This window comes from Bactrocera neohumeralis, chromosome 4, assembly GCF_024586455.1.
Source record: "Bactrocera neohumeralis isolate Rockhampton chromosome 4, APGP_CSIRO_Bneo_wtdbg2-racon-allhic-juicebox.fasta_v2, whole genome shotgun sequence".
Lineage (NCBI taxonomy): Eukaryota > Metazoa > Arthropoda > Insecta > Diptera > Tephritidae > Bactrocera > Bactrocera neohumeralis.
The window spans coordinates 21,310,345-21,336,533 of NC_065921.1; the positions used below are offsets into that span (position 1 = coordinate 21,310,345).

At 36.1% G+C, this 26,189-nt stretch overlaps 2 protein-coding genes across 3 annotated transcripts in view; both read right to left on the bottom strand.

Annotated features, from left to right (window-relative positions):
• LOC126756958 (surface protein-like) overlaps nt 1-26,189 on the bottom strand; it is a 54,249-nt gene that overhangs the window by 3,062 nt on the left and 24,998 nt on the right. The window contains exon 2 of the mRNA XM_050470467.1: nt 503-1,638. Within this exon, the coding sequence (XP_050326424.1) occupies nt 503-1,638 (1,136 nt within the window). The remainder of the gene's footprint in view (nt 1-502; nt 1,639-26,189) is intronic.
• On the bottom strand, nt 5,097-26,004 carry LOC126756959 (VID27-like protein). 2 transcript variants are annotated; one of them, XM_050470468.1, is made up of 6 exons: nt 25,911-26,004; nt 17,340-17,815; nt 9,580-9,731; nt 9,372-9,454; nt 8,874-9,049; nt 5,097-5,647 (listed from the first exon to the last, which is right to left on the bottom strand). In XM_050470468.1, the coding sequence occupies exons 2-6, from the start codon at nt 17,550-17,552 to the stop codon at nt 5,342-5,344; spliced, it is 930 nt and encodes a 309-aa protein (XP_050326425.1). In that variant the 5' UTR covers nt 17,553-17,815; nt 25,911-26,004; the 3' UTR covers nt 5,097-5,341. The 2 variants fall into 2 exon arrangements, with proteins under 2 accessions (XP_050326425.1, XP_050326426.1); XM_050470469.1 differs by lacking the exons at nt 17,340-17,815; nt 25,911-26,004 and adding an exon at nt 9,797-9,991.

Consider the following 26,189-nt stretch of genomic DNA (forward strand, 5'->3'; position numbering starts at 1 on the left):
AAACGACAACTCTAATTAACTGTTAACCCTTTTACTAAAAAATTTTCTTAGAGCTTGTGGTGTCTTCAAAGGTAACTTGGTTACTTATTAGAGGGTGTTTCAAATATCAACCTCAAAAAAACTTGCAATAATTAGATGATTTTCACGTAACCGGAAACTGCGTAAAAACCTACATACTTGAATAGTCTGCAAGGAAGAAATATTCATAATAAAACGCTATTGGCCTTAATGAAGTAATTAAAATTATAGATCAATCAAAAAATAAATAATCACACGTAATCAAACCAAGCGCAGACCCGGTTCACCTTTAGGTTATTAAAAGTGATGTTTAAACTAAAACTTTATGGCTCATCACTTCACTTTTGACAGCGCACACTCAACGCAAACATTAGCCATTTTAAAAGTTTCCTGCTTGATGGCTTTCATCCCACCTTCCACGAAAAACCGCACAAATCAGAAAAATGTGCACACAAATATTTATGAAACAGCAGACGGCACTTACCTTCTTCTCCTTTTCATCCTCCGCATCGACCCACTGCAAATGTTTTTCCTTCTGCAAGTCATCGTCAGTATGGCACCAACGCGCTTTCTTTTTCGGCTTTTCCTCATCCGTGTCATCCATGTCAATCTGATCCTTATATGAATTGCTCTCGTCGCCCGATTGTTTCTCGTCATTCAACTGTAACTTAGGTATTTTGTTCAAATTCCAGGTGTAGGTGGCAGTTAGGAAATCTTCGTCATCATCAGCTTCGTCATCATAAGTGGCATCGTCATCGTCATCAACACTATTGCCTGCCACGTCAGCGGCCTCCGTTTCAACATCACTACCTGAGTCGTCACTAACGAGTCTGGCTGTTACAACATCTTCGTCGGAATCCTCGTTGTCATCATCATCGACATAATCCTGAGCTTCATCATCCGTCGTCGTTATATCGCCGTAATCTTTGTCACCTGCAATAACATTAACGCTGTCATTGACATTGTCATGATGATGTTGTTGCTTATATTGTTTGCGCTGCGGCACACTCGACTTGGCCGGTCTCATTCGTGTCAGAAACGCATATGGTATAGCGGCTTCTGCCTCACTGCCAGTGTTGATTTTTACCGGATCCACTGCGCGCAAAACGTAATTACTTGTTCCACTTTCAACGCCCTGAAAACAGGCTGCTTTGCGCGCTCCATTACGTTCTTTCATATTTCTACTCTCGCAAGCATTTTCATCATCATCATCGTCAGCGTCACCGTCGCCGCCGCCGACATCAGCAACGTCATAATCGTCATCCGTGTCTGCTTCATTTGATTCATAATTGCCTTCCGATGCATAATCCGATTCCGGCGTCGAGTCTTTTGCCAAGTACATTTTCGCGCCGCCGAATGGCTCAGCGGTTTTGGCGTTTGCTTTTCCTTTAGCCTTCAACTTGAGACGTTGCTCGGCGTTGGCGCCACTTAGCTCGTAATCCAGTGCATCCTCATCGTAGGAATGCTTGCGGTGTTGCTGCAAATCACTGGGATTCAATTTCTCGAATGTTTGCGACACGGTGGCGAGTGTGGAGGAGAGTATTTTCGGTATTTCCGCAATTTCCGATAATTTACGTTGCATCTCGCGCAGGCGAGCCTCTATTGAAGCAGCCGATTTCACTATTTACAGTGATGGAGCAATTTTATGGAAATTAAATATTAAACGGAAATTAATATAAACGAGGAAAAACACGCAAATGAGAGATGTAAGCGTATAGCTTACAATTGGAAATAAAATGGAATGGAAGAGTTATTATAGTAATAAAAATTTGATTATTAGTAAAAAATATTAAAAAATTTAGCAAATAATAATATTAGTATTTGAAATAAGTATAAAAAGATATATTATTTTTTCCTGATATTTTGAGGTAATAAAATTGTGATATTAAAAAAAAATTATTAAAAATTTAGTTGTGAATTTAGTTTTTATATTTTCTCTTCTAATATTATTATGTTCAATGATTTTGCAATGCTAAATGGAAACACTTTGATGTCGCAAGTAAAGCAGTATGGCAAGTACTATTGTATTGGTTTTTGTAAATGCCTAACGCTATTATGAAAACTTTTCAATGTTACTCGGAAGTGGTATCTGGGTGGCGCACGCCATTAAAATGTAAACCACGGCAACATTAGAGAAATACTATATACAAGGTTGAAGGTTTGCGGATATTCAAAGTCTTTTCTATTTTTGGAGCCTAGTATTTCATCTTTATTAGAAACAGTAGATCACTCTATTCATCCATCACACTTGGTGGTTGATGACGTCATAGAGTTGATGAAATATGGAGATCGAACTTTTAATATTACTTATATTCAATTCCGCACACGACCGCTTTGTAAGTAGCTAATTGGGCGAGTTAAACGCGTTTTATTTCAAGAAATATTGACTCTCCTCACTTTTGTACTATCATAAAATGTAACCTACATCTGGTATTATCATACGTTGCAGCCTAGTCGAACGGGTCGCCCATCACTACGCGATTTTTGTCTAATACTTGCATTTTGATATTCGTCTTATCATCCGAATATCCGAATCAAATAATTCAAAAAAATTTATAAAAATAATGAATCTTGTCTTGGGTATAAAGTATTTAATTTTACTAAGGATTAATAATAAGCTACAATTTTTTAATAAAATAACTCTTATTGTGACTTAACTCATGAAAAGACTTATGACTGAACAACGTTAGCAAGTCGTTTAACTTTATTACAAAAATTCACGTTCTATAAAGAATGAACGGAATAAACGGATGGACCAGCTGAGACGTAGCCGTGGTCGAAATTTGAAAGAGATAATCTTCAAAAAATAAATGCCAAAGAATGTTCTTTCGAATGGTAATAAACGTTCGCCAATAAATGTAAAGTTTCTGTGTTTTTTCTTTAAAAAAGTAGGGAACCTCGAAATGGGTCACCCTTTATAACAGTTTGACATATGTTGTCTTAAAATTTTTGTAGATAATTATATGCTCTGCTAAGTCGTAGCATATTGTTTTATTTTATAATCAACATTTTTGATCATATTCTACAGCTTGGTTTAAACGTTTTGACATTTCAGTAAGGATTTCTTGAAAATGTAATATTTATTATATTGGAACAATGTTGCTTCTCAACAGTGAAAGAATTTTTCAAATCTGTCATGTAGGTTCGGAAGACTATTCAATTCAAACAAACAAATAATCAAATCCTTTATTATAATATTAGTATTCTTAACGGCCAGGTCTCCAGCTTTGAAATCTTCGGTTCCACAGATCACTAAAACTGCTCAAATTCAATCCGAAAGCAGTTTCCGTGTTTTGAGATAACTGATTCAGCCAAATCTTTAATTAAGTTGTCTTTAAAATGTAGTCGTATTATGTATCGGAGCATGAGTACAAGGTGCGTTCCAAAGTAAACAGGACTTTCAATTGATGAAACAAGTTTATGGCGATGATTGCCTATCCGGTCGCAAAGTGCGCGAGTGGTTTCAACGTTTTCAAAGAATGTTTGTGTTATCATGAGCTTCGAACAAAGAGAGAACATTAAATTTTGTTTTAAAATTGGTAAAACTTTTACCGAAACGCTTCAATTGATGAAACAAGTTTATGGCGATCATTGCCTATCCCGTAGCAGAAACGAGTGGCTTCAACGTTTTCAAAAAGGTCAAAATCAATGACGATCAACATGTGGGCCAATCAAAATCCGTGATCAATTCATGAAACTGGAATTGAACAAAATCTCCAAAACATTATCGAAATTTGTAAATGGAATTTGAACCTCCAAAACATCGATTTATAGCATTTTGACCGAAAGGTATGCACACGGTTTGTTCCGCTCAAATTGACTCACGACCAAAAATTGCTGAGAAGCCAACATTCGAAGGACAACTTGTGACCGATTATTTGACCAAAAATCACATTTTAACCATTAACCACTCTCCGTATTCACCTGATATGGCACCCTGCGACTTCTTCCTTTTCGGAAAAATGCATTTCCCCTTGAAAGGAAAGCGTTATGCAGGCGTAGAGGCCATTCAAAAAGCTTGCACCAGCATCCTGGCGGCCATACCGGCCAACGAGCTAAAACACTCGTTCGACATACTTTTGGACCATGCGAAAAGCCGTATTGAAGCAGAAGGAGACTATTTTGAATAAAATAAATTGATTTTGCCGAAAAATTCATTATTTAATAGTTATATCAATACTTTCCACTCAGATGTGCCACATTTGCCAGATCAAGATTAAAATGTCTCGGATCTCATACTTTTAGAAATCCAGATGAAATAAGGGAAAGGAAATAAAGCACCAGAACAGATGTGTGAAGGTTCAAGGCGCTTTGTCAAGAGTTAATTTCCAATCACAAAAGTGTGTATCTGGTCTTACAAAGGCTATATTTAGCAGCCTAAATGTAATCTCCCTGCTATTTTGAGTGATCAGTTAGGTTAGATAACTGACTTAAAGTAATCTTAGAACTGTCCAATTAATTACACTCGGCTGGTACCAAACTAATTTTTTGTGCTTAGGAATTGTATGATACAATTTTTTCATACCAAGCTTCCAAAATCGAAATTTTTGCCTTCAAAGTTTTAAATTGAACTTACTGAAAATTTTATTAATGAATATTATCCATATTTCTTCATATTCCAATGTAATATAAAAATATTCAATCAATAATATTGAAATAATTTTTTTTCGGAGATCCCACTTTGATCCCACATAACAACTGTCATATAAGTTAGACCGAAAGATGTTGTAGACCATTGAATTAGGAGGAAAATGTAGATTATATCCATCTTTTTTAATTTTTAGTAACTATATACTATACTAAAATAAATAATGATATTTCCCAATAAGCTTAATTTCGAAGAATGCAGAGATTGATTTTTTACACATGCCTCAATTTACGCGAAAAATTTTGATTTGGTCGAATACCCAGAAAAAAGTCATTTTTGCAACACAGTGTTGTTAACTTAGATATAATTTGTAAATAATTTAAAAATGAAAATTCCATGCAAATTTATCAAACAAAGGTTAAAAAAATTCAAAAACTTCAAAAACCATATTTACAACTCACACACATTGGTTCAAAAACATTTCAACATATTCAAAATATATAATACATGTTTATATTTCATTTACTGTGCGCAAATCCTGTTCCCTCCATATTTTCATAAGCATTATATATATATACATACACATATACAACTTCAACATACTTCTTTGGTTGGTTATCAGCAAAAATGTATTTTAATTAATTATAATTTCATATTGTGATTTATGTAAAGCGGACAAAATTTCAAAACGCAATAATATTTATTCGCAGGCTCATCACCCCTAGCCAAGCTAATCTAATCCTCATCACTATCATATTCGTCTTTATCCTCGTCCGTATCCTCATCATCTGAGTCCTTTGCCGTTTTGCGACCACTCTTGCGACCCGTTTGACGTCCACCGCGTCGTTTGGCGTTCGACGCATTGACATTGCGTCGACCCCTGGTCTCCTCACGCGGCTGCGTGGTCGGTTTCATTGAACGCGAGGCGGTGGGCAGCGCCAGCAGCATATCCTCAATGGTACGTTCTCTCAGCTCATGATTTTCGCCCACCTCGGCGAAGAAGCGGCGTATATTGCGTATGATGCGATGGTGTGGCAACTCCTACGATTGCACGGTGGCGGTGGCGAAGTACAAAGTCGATTCAAATGGCGGAAAGCGTTTGGCGTTTCACGGTGGTTTGGTTTCGTTGGGGCGTAACAAAGCATGGTTTAAAGCAGCGGCGGCGGCGGCAGCGCGGGTTGTGAATAGAGAATTTTGGTTTATTTTTTTTTTTTTTAATTTTTATTGTACAGTTATGGTTGTGACAGTCGTAAAGTGGAATATACATTAGTAGGTGGCTGCTGTGGATGGCTTTGGAGTTTTGTGTGGAAGTGGATGCGTTTTAATGTCAAGGTACTTTACGGTGTTAACGGCATCTTAACGGACTGAGATGTTTATATGCTGGGTATTTTATTTTTAAGCATATCTTTTGCCAAGAATTATTTGGGTAGTAAACAAATTTTTCTTTGCTTTTAGTATATTTCTGGTTCAGAAATTTGATTTGTGTGAATGCCGGGTGTTTTTATATTGAAGTTTATGGTAATGTTAGGAAAGGCTTATCAAAATTATTTTGGCATAATCAGTTCCAAAAATTATTTAACTAAAATAATTATGTCCTACTCTAGTAATAATAATTTGATATTTATTTATTTTTAACGGAAATTAACCAGTTTATTTTTTCTGAAATGGATTGAATGGGATTAAATTTGAAATTTTTGATGGACTGTAATATTTACATCTTAAAAAGTTTTATCTATTAAATATTTTCTGGTTGTAATTTGAGGAGAAAATCGACATGTTCTAGGCTATTTCTTAAAACGTTTAAAAGGAATATTTCTTTTAGTTTTGTAAGTAGGCAGCAGATTGCTCTCAGATTGGAGGGTTCTTGATGACCAGCTCAGCTCTGGCCACTGGTACTAAACTCTTCTGTTGGATCTTAGGTTAGAAATCGGGGAATCTTGCAGACGCTTATTCAATAAGACTATCCGGGGGAGATTTAATGACGTTTTATATGAAACTGGATTATCAATATACAATTACGAGACAAGAAAGCTCAAGAGAACTTCATAGAAAATCTTCTGTGAGAAAGTAGAGGATAGTCAGGAGTCCGCTATGTTCAGGCGCATCCTCGCAAAGAACCCCATTCCCTCGTTGTCTTAAGGATGTCAATAAAAAGAAAAACTTTCCAGGAAATACACTCCTCTCTTAGTGCTACAAGAGGATTGATTAGCATTTGTCGACTTTGAACGGCACGTGACTTGACTAGTTCAAATCATTCAAATCCTCGCGGCCAGCTGGCATCACCCCAGCGCAACTGCAACAGGATATTAGAGTGTCATGAAACTGGCTGATATATATCTACGCGAACTTCATAAGACTGGGGTTTACCAGGGCTTTGAGAAAGGTCAGAGTTACGTTGATACCAAAAAATGGTAAGAGCTCTCTCGTCACGGTAAAGAATTTTAGGCTCACCAGGCTCTCCTCTTTCTTAATAAAAAGTTTGAAAGGCTGTAGAAGGATCGGCTGACACATAAGTGGAGTATTCCAAAAGATCCTTTATCGGGGAGGCAACATGCTTATTGTAAGAGTATGTCAGTAGACCTATACATACTATCGTGATTATGAAATTTGGAAGGGCTTTTCATTAAATAAATCTAAGCTCAAATCATTCAATTAAAGAAAAATTCTAAAATCTAGCCCAACTCTATCCGCTTTTAAAGTCAGTACATTTAGAACAGATCTAACCATGGATCCTTTCGCGCCGTAACGAACGGCAGAGACAACGACGCTTGAACCATGGTCTTGACAGTAACTGATTTCAAGAATATCGTCATGCTGTGAACTCATTTCAGAAAACGTCCCTGCACATATGCGGTAAGGGTTTGATTAAAGGCAGATCATACTACAAGCGCCAACAGGGATTTTACTTAGACAACTTAGAACGTCATTTAGTTGTGATACCTAAAACTTTTATATATTGATCGTAAAGACCCGCATAATTTCACAAAGCGGTTAGAGCCTGTCCCAAATTTTTGAGGCGGCATCTCTTCTGGTCCGCCAAAAGTATAGCAGACGAGCCGTTTGAATCTTAGTCTAGCAAGAACCGGACAATGGAGGAAAAAATGGCTGCATGTTTCTACCTCACCTTCTTCGAAAAACTTTGACAGTTTGCGTTCGACAAGACTTTTAGCTGTACCGCATGAATGCTTATTGGACGATGTATTAAGTACAAGAACTTCTGCGATTGCGGCAAGATAGTAGTAACAAGTAGTTCAGTAAGTCCACTCTGTTTTACCCTGGGCCAGAAGGATGTTGCAGTCGCAGAGGGTCCGTATCGGTCTACGAATACTAAGCTCACGAGAGGTCCATAGTTTCAGTGCTAGACTGCAAGAGGAATGTACAGGGAAAGCCAAAGAAGCTCCTTCTTCATATCTCATTGGATTTGCTGTTTCCAGCGATTCCGCTAAGGACAGGTACCCAAACGAGTGTGATAATGAAGTAAATAAATGCTTTCAGTGAAGAGGAAAAAGACGGAATGAAAGTTCATCCCTTGAAAACGGCTGTAAATCGGTGCCACGAATCAAACCTTAAAATACATAAAATATTGTAGTCTCATATTTGTTTTAGTGCAAAGAATATCCTCTAAAAATTTTTTTTAAACACCATAAGACCCAGAGATCTTCTTAACTCCAGTTTAGTGTCAATTTCTGTATACCAGACATGATAATATGTCCATCTATCGGCGCGCAAGAATTATACGAATTAAGAGCTTCATCACAATGATAAATAAATTTGTTAGCTTTTATCCTCTTAATAAATAATAGCCCTTTAAAATCTACGGAAGCTTTTCCAAATGATTTCGTACCTCTAAGCTGAGGCTATTATCTCTACTAAATATCTCTCAAATTTTTTTCTTAAGAATCATTGTCCTTCTTAATTGTTTCCTATCCTACATTGATCTCAATAGACAAAAGTACTACAAGGACATGACCTTTTCTTAGCGCACTATGAAATAGAATCTACATTACGTATGTATGTAAATGCCTTTAACCCATAGAGTTTACTATGTATCTTTGTACGACTGTATTCTGACAGAGTTACTACGCGTTTATCAAATTTTACTTCTGACGCAACTCGTCAATTATGTATGAATGTTTGGCACGCAACCGTCAGTGTGTCAATTAGCGGTAGTAGTGATAGTAGTAGTGGTAGTAGTTGGGAAAAAGGAGTAAAGCGTGAAAGGATAAATTATCATATCGAATGTTACGATGTGCATTAAGCAAATCACCTTTTCCTCTTCATCCTCTGAGGATTCATCCTCACTCAATTCAATGATAACTTCATTGCCCTCTTCATCGACTTCGGTTTTGGTTTTCTTTTTCTTCGGTTTCGGTGGCTCGGGTGGATCGATCCACATGATGGGATGCCAAAAACGGGTGCCTAGCAATGGGGTTGGGGTGAACTCTACAGAAAATAAAAATAAACGAAATTGATAAACCAAGAAAACCGCGTTAGTAAGTGAGTACAAAGCGAAAAGCAAAACAAAAAAAAAAAAAACAAAAGCAACGACAAAAAAGGTTCAGAATATACATGCAAAGGTAAGAAGAAAGTGCGGAAACGCGGATTAAATATGCGTTGGATACATGCGAATGCAAGCGTACAAGCAACATGTCACTAAGTGAAGGAAATTGGGATTAAGTGCATGCCACACAAAATACAAACGGTTGCATGCCACAACTGTCGAAAGATTGCCAGTTTGCAAAAAATGCAGTCGTTTCACACTCACCCTTCGGCGGTGGTGCCGGTTTTGGCACACGCAGCACAATAGACTTTTCCTCGCCCAACTCGAAATCTGGATCTTCCTCCATGCTGCAAAGTACAGAAGACATAATATTTCGTTTTTACTCGCACAGGAAATGATATACGGAAACTATAACGCAACTGCAAAGCACAAAACAGGCTACAACAACAACAGTTTTAAAAAAGCTACTCACTTCTTCACAAGGAAATGGATTTTCTTGCCGCAAGCTGCAATTTTCTCATGCGCTTGAGTAAGTGTAAGCTCAGTAGCGTCTTCTTCGTTAATTTCTAGTATAATATCACCCAAACGGATGCCACCTTTGTCCGCTAAACCGTCTGGCGTCACCTAAAAATATACAGACACAACAACTTTTATCAGTTTTAAGCAAGTTATGGCGGAGAAAGACGCACAAAACTACAGTGAAATTGTTTTTGACAATAACTTTTGGTACTTTTTTATATGTCTTTCCGTTACGATTTTTCTTATGCAAGTGCCAAAAGGATGGTATTTATATTTTATCCACCAGCTCCCGGCGAATACGCACGAACAAGTAATGCTTTCAATGAAACGTTCAACACAGCAATGAGCACACACAATTTTTGAATGCACAATATTGAGTTCAAAAATGTTTCTTAAGCAAAATTAAAAAGTACATACATGTATATATAAGTATATGCTCATATGTATGTATAATATATATTTACAAAAAAAAATCAACACAATGCTCATATATACTTTAAGTAAAATATAGTATGTTCTTTTGTGTGCCTCCTTCAGTTGTTCTGGCGCTTATTGCGCAGCTCGTGCGTCGCGCTGACGTACGCTGAACAACATGCATAAATATTCGTATGAGTACAAGTACATACATATCCATATTAATACAACCTACTTTCCACCGCACCATGCCCACAACGCCCTTTTGCTTGCCAATTGACGGCTGTCGTGTGCTTCAAATTTGCCAAAACTATGTACACAAATAAATAAACAGTAATTTGGCCGTAATAGCGGGACTCTGGTTGGACGACTAATATTTTTTTTTGGCAAGCAGCGATCGGCGCAGACAAATATGAATATTTAAAATTTATTTATATTGGCAGTTATACACAAATGGATTGATTTTTGAAATCGTAGGTCCAAATATCTCTTAAGAATTCTGTAGACAATGCAGTTTAATAATTTAGTATGTTCGGTAAGATTTGCCAGTCCAACATATCACGTTTCACATTGGTTCAACGCTTGGGAATCACTCGGAAGCGAGGCCGTAAATGCTGTTACCATCAAAAATAGCCACCTTATAATATGACTTTGGCCGTCCTTTTTTCACGAAATTTGATAATATTCACGCAGCCGATATCTGTTTCCAACAAGATTGCCGCCGCCTCATGTTTCACTTCTGAACAGGGACATATTGCATGCAAAGTTTGGCGACTCGGTAATTTTGAGAAATGATCTAATCAAATGGCCGTCAATATCATGCGATTTAACGCCTCTATATTATTTTCTCTACCGTTATGTCAAATCAAAGGTTTACGGCAATTAACCAGGAACGCTCGAGAAGCGTGAAGGCAACATTCAGCGCACTAAAGCCGAAGTTCTAGTCGAAATGCTGTATTGGGTCATCAAAAGTTGTCGTAATTGATTGGAGGTAGCCAGCATTTTGTTCAAATCATAAATGGCATACGATCATAATTAGCCATTTTGCCGAAATTTGACTGTTTTATGTGACTTTAACAAAACGTCATTCCTGTTGATAGACCCTTTATTATATAATTTATATATTGTAATCTCATTTCCTCCCCCCTCTTCTTCATTAGCACATAAGTGCAAACGTACGAGACTATTTCTCATGTAATAAAAGCTTTCGCACCTGTTCAAGCGAACACCTGTTATGAATTGAATTTTGCGGCAGCCGAGCCCACTCTTCTCATCAAGCTATACATAATTGCCAAAATTACTCAAATAATGCTTTTCAATTGTTTTCATACTTGTATGTCAAGTATGTTTAACGGGTGATCCAAGTAGAGGTATTTTTCAATAATCTTTTTTTGACAGATCAAGCGTGAGTCGTGTCAAACTGTCATGTTATTTTTGTTCAGTATTGTGTGGTATTTCATCACAGAAACTTTAAAGAATGTGTTTCACGCGCTTCGCTCAACTTATGGTCAACATAATCGGCCTACTGAGCGTAGTATTTACCACATTATCACCCAGTTTGAGACCCAGCTTTCTTTATCTGATAATATTCGACCGAATAGACCACGTCCAGAACGTAGTGAAGAAAATATAGCAGCCGTTTTTACTTCAAATATTATGCCGGTGAGAACGTAATCACCAATGCCTGAGTAGTAGAAAATTAAAGTGGAGCATTCATATATTCAAATCACAAATGTTCGATTTATGAACGATTTGCTAAAAGGTAGCCAGTAGACTTAATTATGGCATTGTTCAAACATTATTTATTAGCTTATCTAAAAAGCAAACAAACATTCAATAAAAAATAGAAAAATAACTAAAAAATAGAATCTACGGCTAACTTGATATCAATTGTTAAACGTTCAACAGGGCGTATACGTAATTCTCGTTTAGATTTGTGCTTTAATTAACCGTTTATTTAGCACATTATGCCAACGAACGCTCGAAGCAAAATAAAAACTCTTATTGTGTAATACTAAATACATTAAAAATTTAATAAAAATAATTTCCTTTTTTACGCTATAATTCTGTATATGTAGTATCTCCATACATTGCGCCTAACGGGATAACACAGAAAAAAGCCGGATAACTTTTTGCTGCCTCATTATTGCAAATCTCTGACTAATTACCTGTTTTGCAAACTTTTGCAGTAAAAAAATTGTTGTGTTTGCCTCGACACTTTTATGCTCATTTATCTCATTTCATCTCATAATGAATGACTTTGGGCAAGTGGTTGGCTAACTCACTAACAAGCTTATAAAAATGTAAATACAGAAAACATAAATTATGTTATACGAGTATATACATAGTACATTCATAATTCTTAGATATGTGTGTGATGTAGCCAATACCCTTTAGAGAAATATCTATATAAATAAAAGTTTTTCGAAACTCGGTTGAGGTTGACAATTCTCATTATCATTTTCTCATAAAATATGTAAAATGCTCTTTGGTGGTAAAATACGTTTTACAATAAAATTTCTAAAAAGGAGTATGCGTTATATTTACGGAGCACTTTCAATACTTATGTGCTGAGATATAATCCTACATGAAATCATCAATCTTTTGGGATTTCACTTTATTGGCATTCCTTGACCGATTCATATCATCTTGGTTATGTGAGTTTAAAAGTTAAGCCATTCCAGGGTTTAAAAACAAATTAAAAATCTGTTTTGGCTTAAAGCATACTTTTATAACAAACAAAAATTATTCAATTGATAGAAGATTTTCCTGTAGTCAGTTCAGTCAGTCAGCTTTAGCGTAAAGCTTTAAAATTTTTAAAGCAATTTTCGAAAAATTGCATTTCTTACATTGAGCGACGATGGTGCTCCAATACACTTGTGTCAACATGTTTTAAAATCCAGTCAAGTTCCGGAATAGCCTTCAATGCGCGAAGCGAACCACGTTTAATGTCTTCAATTGACTCAAAACGATTTTCCCCGAGCGGTCGTTTAAGTTTACTGAATATCCACGGAGCTAAATCAGTCGAATACGGTGGTTGTGGCATTATATTGGTTAAGAATTTCACGAAAAACTCACGAAGAATAGGTGCATTATCGTGGTGCAAAAACCAAGACCTCGTAGTTCCATAGCCTCTTTTTATGAATAGCTTCGCGCGAACGACGCATAACACTCCAATAGTGTTCTTAATTGACAGTTTGGCTGGTCGGAAACAATTCGGAGTGCACCAGACCTCGAAGGAAACTATCAACATAACCTTGAATTTTAACCTGCTTTGATGTGGTTTGTTCGACTTCGGCTCACGTTTGCCACAATATTCGGCCGATTGATCGTCTGTTTCTGCTTGGTAAGCATAGATCCAAAACTCATCGCCATCCTAGTAGTTGTTTCACAAACAGTTACCACAATGCTGTTTTTCGAGAAAATTTAATGATATATGATAATTTAATGAGTATATATATAAATGATCAATGTTGAGCTGAGTCGATTTAGCCATGTGCGTCTGTCTGTCTGTCCGTCTGTCTGTATATATACGAACTAGTCGCTCAGTTTTTAAGATAGTTTTAAAGTTTTGCAAATGTCATTTTCTCTTCAAGAAGCTGCTCATTTGTCGAAACTGCCGGTATGGGACCACTATAACATACAGCTGCCATATAAACTGAACGATCGGAATCAAGCTCTTGTATGGAAAACTTTTGCATTTGACAAGATACATATATTCACGAAATTTGGTATGAGTTATTGTTCATAGAAATAATATAATCTCCAAAAAAATTTTTCAAATCGGATTACTATTGCATATAGCTTCCATACAAACTGAACACATAGTTACTAAAAGAAATGCACCTATGAAGGGTATATTAGCTTCGGTGCAGCCTAAGTTAATGTTTTTTCATGTTTTATTGACGTGTTGATCATCAGTTGATGTCGATGACCGTCCTGGACGTGGTGCGTCGTCAACGCATTATCGACAATTTTTGAATAATTTATACCAATCAAAAACATTTCTGATTCCGCATACAAAATTTAATGGAAATTCTTTGTTGAATAATTTCACTCATCGTAAAAATCGCCGAATGCACTTTATGTACTTCAGAAAGATAAGCTTATACTAAACACTAATAATTATTAATTAATTAATTATTATATATTATAATATTTCAGTAGAAAAGCTTTTGGTTAGAACTTTTTATAGCTTCTATAGCATTCAAAATTTAATGTTCAACCTTATAAACTCGCATAAAGCAGAGATGTAAAATTTCCTACAGGGTATTATTTAACGACGCACGTAAATATAATAAATTGTTCTACATGTACATGCATATATTGTGTATATATGTATTTCAAATGATGCATCTGGCGCGAGACTTTAGCGAATTGGGAGCAGCGTAATCTATGCCGCTATTTATTATTGGCGTAAATTTGTTGTTCTGAAAAGCATATTGTCTGGTGCATTAAATTTTGGAAGCGTTTTGGGGTAAATTTAAGTATAGAAAATAATTAAACTCGAGATACATATATGCGCATTTGGCATAGATACTAATTACTTTTATTTATTTTTTTTTTAAGAGAGAGCAAAGCCAATAAGTGAAGGAAATGAGGTAAATTTTGTGATTTTGAATAATTACAGAAGAACTTGTACTTTTACTTTTCCATATATTTCACATATTTTTAAATTTATGAAAGCAGAACTTTGAACTATGCTTTAAACTTTAAACTATCCTAAACCTCTGAAAATTCTTTGTATAACAGTTATGGTCTTATGCCCATATTATTTTTTTTGAATAAGTATTCGATGTGTAACTAAACTCCCGCTGTTTGTCAATAGATGGCTCTAGTAGTTAGTAAGTGGTGACCGAGTTTTATAAATCCAAAACTCGATAAACTTAACCCAAACGCTTGGAAGGAAGTGTATTTCCACATTAGCAACTTTGTATATGTGTCGTACTTGTATACTTTCGCCCGATTTCTTGGCATCGTCATTTACGTGAAATGTTGATGTTTTTCTTTCAGTCGCTTCAAAGACGGCGATTTCGATATAAAAGGCCGTCCGCCTGAACGAAGGCCAACACCTTCTAAAACGCGTCAAAGGCAAGGACAGCAAAGAGTGTCACCCGCCAAGCCATTTTAAAGCGACTATATGCGCTGGGAATGATTCAAAAACAAGGAAGTTGGGCTCAATACCAGAAGAGGTACGCAAACGTGATTCTATCTGATGTCTATATAACAATATTCCCTGTTCAAATACACCCGTCATATTCCCCAGATATTGCACCGTCCGATTATTATTTTTACCCTTCGATGGCACATGGTCTGGCTCAGGGGCAGTTCCACTGACAAGATGACATAGAAAAATGGGTTGATTCTTGGATAGCATCACAAAATGAACAGTTTTACCGCATTCGAGCTTAGCCAGAAAGATGGGATATCGTTTTACTTAGTTCAATAATACTGGGTTTGCCCATTTTCAATATTTTATTTTAAAATTTTTTTTATTGTATTCAGTATGTATGTACGCAAGAACAACCTTTACAAAATATTCAATATTATTATCAAAATAATTGTTCTCCAATTGCAACTTTTCGTGCGCCTTTGCCATTTCATGGTCGTAATAATCGTCCACTTATGCTCCGTATTCGTGGAATTATTGAAAATTTCGAGCTAACATTTTCTTTACATAATGTTTGAGTGCCAATAAGACAAAGACCCAGTTGGCAAAAGGCAAGTGTTGCTGATGACCCCAATTTGTCTATTCCAAGACGTTCTCAAGAACTGGGACTGTCTGAAATCACTCCTTGGCGGTTTTTGTGAAAGGATTTGAGCTTACGTCTGAATATAAAATTGTTCTCACTCAAGAATTAAAGTCATTAGACCACCGTAAACGTCGTAAATTTGCTTTGAAACCACTTGAAAACGATAATGATTTTTTAAGAAAACCTTCTTTTGTGATGAGGGTCACTTTCATTTAAATAATGCAGTAAATAAATAAAATTGTCGATTCTGGTGCGAAGAAAATCTACAAATTATTCATGAACAACCATTGCATTTGATGAGACTTTTGGTCTATGGAATCATCAGTCCGTACTTTTTCGAAATGAAGTTGGTGATACTGTTACTGCCAATGGAGAGCGGTACAGATCTATGATAACCAAATTGTAACCAAAATCTGGTTCTAACAAGGCGTGGCTATGTGTCACACATCTCGAACTACAACCAAGTTAATGCGAGAAAAGTTTGGAGAATCGATTATTTCAAAAGATTTTGATGTTGAATTGCCTCCTAGAAATTGTGGTTTACCAGCATTAGACTACTTCTTGTTGGGTTATTTGAACTTATTGAACTTTGGCAATAAACCAGACTCTCTTCAAGTTTTAGAAATAAAATTTGAAAGTGCTATTCATGAAATATGGCTTGATTTAGTGGAAAAAGTACTCGAAAATTGGGCTCATCGAATTCGTTCCTGCAAAAAAAACGATTTTATATTCAGAACTTAATTGTTGAAATTGAGTAAAAACCATTTAAATTTTCTTAGCCAACAAAGTGTTTTGTTTTTGTAAAGAAATCATATCACTCCTAGTGAAAAACCCTGTAGTTTGTGTGGCTAACTGACCGAAATCAATTTCCAGTATGGAAAATTTTTTTATTTGACACAGTATCTTCATAATACAATCTTCTAACACATTGTTCAGATCAGATCTCCATAGATCAAAATCAAGATAAAACTCTTTTTATACCCTTGGATGTTTAAAAAAAATACACTTTTGAAGCATATCCAGGCGAGGTTAAGTAATGAGATCGATCCAAACAGGGATCTCGCAGGTCCCTTGTGATGTCTAAAACCCCTATATAATTGATCAAGACGGACGGCGAAGCTCAGTTTGGTTATGTTTTCTGGCTTGACGCAGGCAAAACTGCCAAGATGCTTCAACCTCATTCTTACAAAGGTTGGATAACTTGTGATCTAAGTTTTCAAGAATGCAGTTGAAGGAAGTTCGTAATTAAAAATATTTTACAACCTCACTTTGTGGCTTTTGATTATTCATGTTATATTTTTACTTATTTGTCTTTAATAAAAAGTATCTTTCTACGATAAACGCCTTTCTTTACTTAAAAATACGTGCGAAAACTCACATCCACTTGTTTAAGAATAAAGCAAATAAACATTTAACATGCACACACGCTTTTATCCACCTCTCCCCTCAATTCTCATTCAAACACACGTAAAACCACAACTGCAAGTATAATTTATGAATGCACATAAATGAATAAGCAGCAGCAACAAAGAAATGCGTCTCTCACCTGAAATACGGTCAACGGCATGTGAAACTCAGCGCCGCCTGTGATTAGGAAACCCCACTTGGGATCATCTTTGGCCGCATAGGCGTCCGAGTCGACATCAAAGGCGGGAAATCCATCCGTATCGCCGATGCCACATGAGAGTTTTATGATGGGCGCCTTCTTAGGCGGTTCCGGTGTGTACACAAAGGGGAAAGTTGATGTGGCTTCCGGCATTGTTGTGGTTGTTGCTTTTATTGTGATTGTTATTCAAATAAATATGTAGAATATTTTGCTAGTCTCTATTTTGGCTTTCCTCTCAAGTTTTGCGCATGTATTGATATATTTGAGCTCGTAACTTTATTTTTACCAAAATCGTGTATTTATATTGAGCACTTTATTTTACACCTCTTTTTGCCGTTTGTTTATTTTATTTCTTGTGTGTCGTCTGTTTCCACGCCTTCACATTATTTTCGCACTTTACGCATTTATTTTTATCACTACTCATTTGAGCGCTCTCAGCGAGATAAATAAATAAATAAATACATACATGCATATACTATATACACAAACATTTTATATAGTTTTTTTCATTCACATTTTATTTAGTTTTCACACACACTTCTGCTTTTATTTATTGCCGGCAAATCATTTAAAAGCAAATGTGAGCGTTGCGATAAGCTCCCATACAACGAACATGAATAAAACATATACTCGAAAGAGGAGCAGATAAGAGATAAATGGGTATATCTTGTCGCAAAACGATTGATTTACCGTAAATGTGTGCGAGTATGTGTGATTTTGTATGTAAAGAGCGTCAACTTGAAAAGCTTTTCTCTCGATCAGCATAAAATAATAGATTCCACAAACGCATACACTACACAAAACCGAGTAAAATCAAATACAATACGAAATTGAGAGAATGCAAAATTTGAGCAATAGAACGCACATGTTTAGCTTTAAATATACCTATAGTGTTGCCACACTCAACGCGTTACTGCCAAAAGTGGTGCATTCGTTGAAAGATAATATTATGTGAGTTCCATGAAAAAAATATTACGGCATATCACAATTGAGGTCGATAAAAAGAACCATGTCCGTGTGACAAAAGGGCTTTCTAATTTCAGGGAGTATTCTAGTACATAAATATGAAAAAAAAAATTTGTTCCAGTTTTCATTTTTGATATTTCAAAACACTTTTATACTAAAAATTATTCAGCTCTCCATGTTTGTATCGAAAACTTCGAAAAAGATATTTATTTGTGAAAATAGAATGTTTCTTCTGATCGATTATTGTTAACATAAGCGGCCCACTGAGCGTACTATTCACAACACCATAACCCATCTTGAGACATAATCCAGCATTTATTATTGGATACTATTCGATAATATTCCGAATAAACCACGTCCAACATGCAGTGAGGAAAATATAGCAGCCTTAGCTGAGAGTGTACACGAAAACCGTAGAGAGTCGATTCGACGCCGTTGGCAGCATCTCGGACCGACGTATGGAACAACCTGGTACATTTTACGTAGAGATTTTAAATTGAAAGCGTACAAAATACAGCTTGTGCAAGAGCTGAAGCCGATCGACCTTTCCAAGCGACATCACTACGCTTATCGGCTCTCGAAAAGATGATCTGAGGTTTTTGGGGCCAAAAATTGTTCAGCGATTTGCCAGATTTCTGGCTCAATGGGTATGTAAATAAGCAAAATTGCCGCATGTAGGTCGAAAAGCAACCTGATAAGAGATTCAAGATCTGCCATTTCATCTAGAAAAAACAAAAGTTTGATATAGTTTTGTAGGCCGGTGGAATTATCGCTCCATATTTCATCAAAAATGATACGTGTGAGAACCATAACCATCAATGGCCATGATACGGTTATTTATTTGATGCCTGAAATTGAAGCTCGTGATCTCGACGACATTTGATTTCAACAAGACGGTGCCACTTCCCACACATCGCATCAATCAATGTATTTATTTAGAGAACAATTCGGTTAGCCACCACGATCGTGTGATATCACACCCTTAGACATTTTCCTGTGGGGATATAAAATTTAACCTCTATGTAGGCAATCTTGCTTCGATTCAGACCTTGGAGCAAGACAAAACCCGTGTCATTCGAAAATCACCAGTCAAAATGCTCCAATGTAGGTCGAAAAGCAACCTGATAAGAGATTCAAGATCTGCCATTTCATCTAGAAAAAAACAAAAGTTTGATATAGTTTTGTAGGCCGGTGGAATTATCGTTCCATATTTCATCAAAAATGATACTTGAGAACATAACCAAATGGCCAAATGATGCCTGGATTGAAACTCGTGATCTTTCGACATTTGATTTCAACAAGCCGGTGCCAACCCACATTCAATCAATTAGAACAATTCGGTAACCACGATCGTGTGATATCACACCCTTTTTCCTGTGGGGATAAAAAATTTAACCTCTATGTAGGCAATCCTTCGATTCAATGGAGCAAGACAAAACCCGTTCATTCGAAATCACCAGTCAAAATGCTTCTTTTTTTAAGTAAGGAACCTCGAAATGGATCACTCTTTAAAAAAGTTCTTAATACTTGTGATATCGTATGAGAACACTCTCTTCCGCTTATGCTGGTCATTTGCAGTTGATAACTATATACATACATACACACATACTACGTGCTTATGTATTGTATTCCTACCACAGAAACAGTTCAGAGATTTATGACTTCCGCTTCGTTCTCTCATTACTACACACGCAATGCTATACCCAAATAACACTAAAGATAAATACGAAAGAAATCGGGCAAATGATAATTGGGTTGGCTGCCTTTCAAGAGTGGATATTGCCCTAAAAACCGTTCTAATAACAGGTCAATTGAAAAACCTACGGCCTACCATAGTAAAACAAATTTTTTAAAGCAAAATTCGCTTTTTTTATTCCACAAAAGTGATACATTGATTACAGCGGCCCTCCAGACTTTCGATACCATTTTTGTAGCGCGATTTGTCCTTTGCTACAATATACTTGTAGGTCTCAGTTTCTGCGATCACTTCTTCATTCGACGAAAATTTTTTCCCAGCGGGCATTTTGTGGCCAGATATGGAGAATACCGGGAAATGCAAAGCAATTCGAGGCCTTCTAGCTTGAATAAAATAAATAATAAAATAAAAAATAAATTTTGTACATTACAGTTTGTAGCGTGCTCCTTGGATATCAGAAATTTACTAATATTAAGCCATATTTTCGCGAGCTTCAAAAAGGTATGCATGTCAGAGTGACCCGTGCTAAAGTATCTAAATTGATGTGATCAGATATTGTATTCCTAACAAGATCAAGTATGTATGTATGATGTCTTGTGATTCACTTAGCGCTGTTTAGACATTTTTGCAAACAAAACGAAGGGTGTCTCGGAAGCATGAAACATCCTCAATGGGATTCAATTCTTCTGATCTAGAAGCTTCTGGTCAAGAAGCATGAATTTCAGGTAATTTTTAAAGTGTCGTAAAAAAAGGCATTAATATTTTTACTATCCATTTCTTTATTAGTTATTTGTTAATTTTAGAAGAGTACAGAAAAAATTAAAAACTAAAAAAAGTAAAAAATTTCAAAAATTATGAGCTGACGAAGTGGGGGGTCTCTTAAAATTTCCACGTGACCATACCCATGATTTCAACCCTCCTAGTTATCTGAAACCAAAAAAAAAAAGATTATTAATCTAGAATAATGTCGCAATGGCCGGAACTACGGAAAAGTGGGAAAAAAATTTTTTCACAAAATGGCGACTGCCTGAAAAAAAAAAGTTTTTTTGGATCACTTTTTCTGACTATTTTGAATTTTTTTTTAAAAATAATAAAAATAAAAATTTGGAGATGGGGCTAGTTCCAACCATAACAAGCCTATAAAGAAGACTCTTTCAAGTTTTCAAAAATCAGTCCAGTAGAACCTGAGAAATCGTGGTTCGTTCCGAAAAAGTTCTTTGAAAAAACGTTTAAAGTTTCGCGTAATGTCTTTTGTTCGATTGGTTCCGGCCGAACCAGTTTGGATGCCGGGTCAGAAAATAATTTGAATTTTTAAAAATCTTCTTGCACACATATTCTTGAACAGTTAAACTTTGAAAATATAAACAAGAAAACTTAGATTTTTTGAAATTTCTAGACCAGAATATATATATATGTATGTATATATATGTATATATCTAAGTGATCACTTTGACGAGCTGGGTGATTTATAACCCAAAGATTACCCTCCCCCCGGCCAACCGACGATAGTGGCGCTTCCGCATACTTGCGGAATCAGCCGAGTCATGAAAGGCAAGATAGTTTTTAAGCGTGGAGATCTAATACTACTAAATAAGTTATAAGCAATTGTTACGATTTTATTTAAAAAGGGAAAGAAGTATGGTCTTTTTAATTTCCAAACGAGACTCAAATAAATCAAATATGCAGGAATGCGAATTAAAATCATGACATATACGAACGTTATGTTCAAAATTTGATATAAAAGATTTTAATAGTAAGGGTCTAAACTGACTTGGAAAGCGAACCGGGATATTAAATTTAACTTCTGACAGGAGAAAAAATTTGCTAACTGTTCCATTTGAAATTTTTATTAAAAATATAACAACAAGCATTACCCTACGACCCGAAAGTCTGGGTAGATTTATAAGCTTTAGACGACTAGTGTATGGAGGAAGGCTTAACATAGAATCCCAACGGAAGTGCCCTAAGGCGAAAAGTAAAATTTGTATTTCAACCGATTCTAACTTGTCAAAATAGATTTGGTAACTAGGATTTCATACAACTAAGCCATATTCTAATACAGGTCTAACCAAAGTTGTAAAAAGTATTTTAGTAACATACGGATCTTTAAATTCTTTAGACCAACGTTTAGCAAAAGTGATAATAACTTTTGCTTTCAAGACTATGTTTTCAATATGAGAAATAAAATTAAGCTTAGAATCCATATTAATTCCCAAATCAACAAAACTAAAAACTGTTTTAATTTTTATATTTTATTACATAAGAAGGAGAGAACCCAGATCTTCAAGAAAACCACATTGCTTTACATTTTTTGAGATTCAGTGTCAAATTGCAATCGCACCTTTCATCAGTTGAGGTACATATGTATATGCCTAAAAAAAAGCTTTACGTCGTCGGCATATAATAAAATATTTGAGAATTCTATTACAGAAGAAGTATCGTTAATAAATAACAAGAACAAAATCGGGCCAAGATGACTACACTGCGGAACACCTGAAGAAACAACAATTGAATCTAATAGAGTACCTTCAAATATCACTCGTTGTGTTCTATTATAAAGATAAGAAGTTGCCAATTGAAGAAATCTTGCTTGAAAGCCCAGAAGATCAAGTTTATGTACGAGTATCGAGAGATTTTATTTATTGAAAGTTTTGCCAAAGTCAGTGTATATAACATGCTTTCATTCCTTAAATTCCAATGATGCATGGTTTACATATTCACGTAAATTTGTTAGAAATCGAACATCAAAACAGTTATATGGACTGCAATAATAGCTTTCAAAGGTTTAGGTATAGCTTATAGTTTTGCAATACCATTATAGTTTTCAATGTATAACCTAAATTCACTTTTATGCAAAGGGATTATAAAGTACTGTTTCCATATTGAAGGAAATATACCTTCTTTAAGAGAGGAATTAAGAATCCTTGTCAAAGGCAAAAAGATGTGCTTTGTGACACTATTTTTAAGGAAATATGAGGGTATCTAACTGGGCATATATACAGACAAAGAGACGGTCGGTATATAAATTAGTTTCTTAGTTTTTGATATAACGTTCTGAATTGTGCACATGCTTTTTTTCAGTTTAAGGAGATATGTTTCCGAAATTTGACATGGATTCTGGTCTAAGGCAACGGAGAATCTCTGAAGAAATCTCCATGCAAATTAACGTATCTTTTATTTGTGAATGGTATTATTGACCATAATGAAGTTCGAATAACATTTACCCGCCTGAAAAACAACATAGTAGCGGTGTCGATGGGTTGCCGCCCGCGCTATTCAAGTACGGCGCCAAAGAACTGGTAAGGAGTATGCATCAGCATCTTTGTAGAAAATGGTCGGATGAAAGCATGACCGACGATTAGAATTTAAGAGTGCTCTGCAATCCACAAAAAGGGAGACCCCACCATCTGCGCCAACTACCGTGAGATAAGCCTCCTTAACAACGCAAATAAAGTACTATTGAGTATCTTGGAAAAGACGGAATTCTTCAATCTACTCTTGAAGAAAATAATTCGATAATAATTTTTGGAAAAGACCGGATTCTTCAATCTACTCCTGAAGAAAATAATTCGAGGTGCAAAACTAAATAGAGAAGGCACAATCTTCTATAAGAGTATAAAGGTGCTACTTCGGACTGAGTAGGCAATAGAGAAGTAAAGTTCTCTCTCGACGAACAATAATAAAACTTTACAAGTCACTCATCATTTCTGTCCTACTATATGGTGCATACATATGGACGATGACAACAGCTTATGAGTCGGAACTACGGGTTTTCGACAGAAAGGTTCTGCAGCAGATTTATGGTCCATTGCGTATTGGCAACGGCGAATACCGCAGTCGACATTCACTCCACTCCGTTAGAAAAACCAGGTGGAGAAGGACCTGACTACGCTTAGAATCTCCAGCGCTATTGTAACCTCAACGCGCGTAAGCGGTGTCTACGGCAATAAAGAAGACGATTATAGTTGATGCAGTTGAATCTAATGTTTTTTCTTGTTTTTTAATTATTCCAGTAACTCTTCATCACTTAAATAACAAAAAAATAAAATCGCGTTTGATCCACCCTGTACATATCTTTGTTTTTTTATACTCTCGCAACAATGTTGCTAACGAGAGTATTATAGTTTTGTTCACATAACGGTTGTTTGTAAGTCCTAAAACTAAAAGACTCAGATATAGGGTTATATATACCAAAGTGATCAGGGCGACGAGTAGAGTCGAAATCCGGATGTCTGTCTGTCCGTCCGTCCGTCTGTCCGTCCGTCTGTCCGTCCGTCCGTGCAAGCTGTAACTTGAGTAAAAATTGAGATATCATGATGAAACTTGGTACACGTATTCCCTGGCTCCATAAGAAGGTTAAGTTCGAAGATGGGCAAAATCGGCCCACTGCCACGCCCACAAAATGGCGGAAACCGAAAACTTATAAAGTGTCATAACTAAGCCATAAATAAAGATATTAAAGTGAAATTTGGCACAAAGGATCGCATTAGGGAGGGGCATATTTGGACGCAATTGTTTTGGAAAAGTGGGCTTGGCCCCGCCCCCTACTAAGTTTTTTGTACATATCTCGGAAACTACTATAGCTATATCATCCAAAGTCTACAGAGTCGTTTTCTTCAGGTATCTCCATATACAGTTCAAAAATGGAAGAAATCGGATAATAACCACGCCCACCTCCCATACAAAGGTTATGTTCAAAATCACTAAAAGTGCGTTGACCGACTAACAAAAAACGTCAGAAACACTAAATTTTACGGAAGAAGTGGCAGAAGGAAGCTGCACCCAGGCTTTGCTTAAAAATTGAAAATGGGCGTGGCGCCGCCCACTTATGGACCAAGAACCATATCTCAGGAGCTATTAGACCGATTTCAATGAAATTCGGTATATAATATTTTCTTAACACCCTGATGACATGTACGAAATATGGGTGAAATCGGTTCACAACCACGCCTTCTTCCAATATAAAGCTATTTTGAATTCCATCTGACGCCTTCTCTGTATAATACGAGTATAAACATTAGGAACCAATGATGATAGCGGAATAAAACTTTACAAAAATACGGTATTTGAAAAATATGTAAATGACGTATTATGAAATCTCGATTATCACTTTACCATGCGAGAGTATAAAATGTTCGGTGACACCCGAACTTAGCCCTTCCTTACTTGTTTTGTTTCAGATTTAGTTCCACTATCAAATTCATCAATATCTGCATATACATATGTATGTATGTACCCCTATAGATGGATTTATGTATTCGCCCCCATTCGCTATGTCAACACACACTGGCGTCAGTGGCACAAAGTCGTGGTACTCAACACTTTTAGCATTACTAAAAACCGTTTAAATGCCAAGTAAATATTTATTTATATATGCAATGTATGTATGTATGTATATATGCGTTGCAGTTGCAACTTGCCAACAAATTGCTCGCTACTTGGACATGCAACCGTGTGTATGACTCGTAGATTTTGAACGAATATGAGTGTGCTCAATTTTTCATGCAAACGAGCAGCAGAACACACTTCATATGAGGACACGAATTTTGAGTGATTTTCACTTGCAACCGGCTTCTAGGCATACATTTACATATTTATTGTTGTCGTGTTAATTTAGTTTATTTATGCGCCTTCATTTTGAATTATACACTGTTTCTTTTAAGGAGCTTGTGTGTTATATAATTAATTACGCTTGTGTTGCACAATATATTTTATGCAGTGCGAATTTAAGCCGATTGCTTATCAATGATTTATAACAAGTTATCTTGATTTTTTCATTTCTTTCCGCCTTCGGACACACAATACACAGAACCGACACACTCTGGCTGCTGCCGCAATAATAATATTACATTTTTCCACTAATTTGCTTGACAAATGCGACAACATTTATTGCTGATTTTATTTCTGTACTTCGCTGCTGCCACTTCACTGCCACACGCGACTGCAATTCGCCAACTGAAAATGGCTCACTTCAGCAATTTGTAGCAGCTCCACCATATGCTGCGCTGGGCTATTGCCGCAATAGATAAATAGAAGAGCAGCACATCAGTCAATTTGTTGTTCTTAATCACATACATATACACACACAGACATACATACAAACCAATGCTCGCTTAAATAGCTTTTTG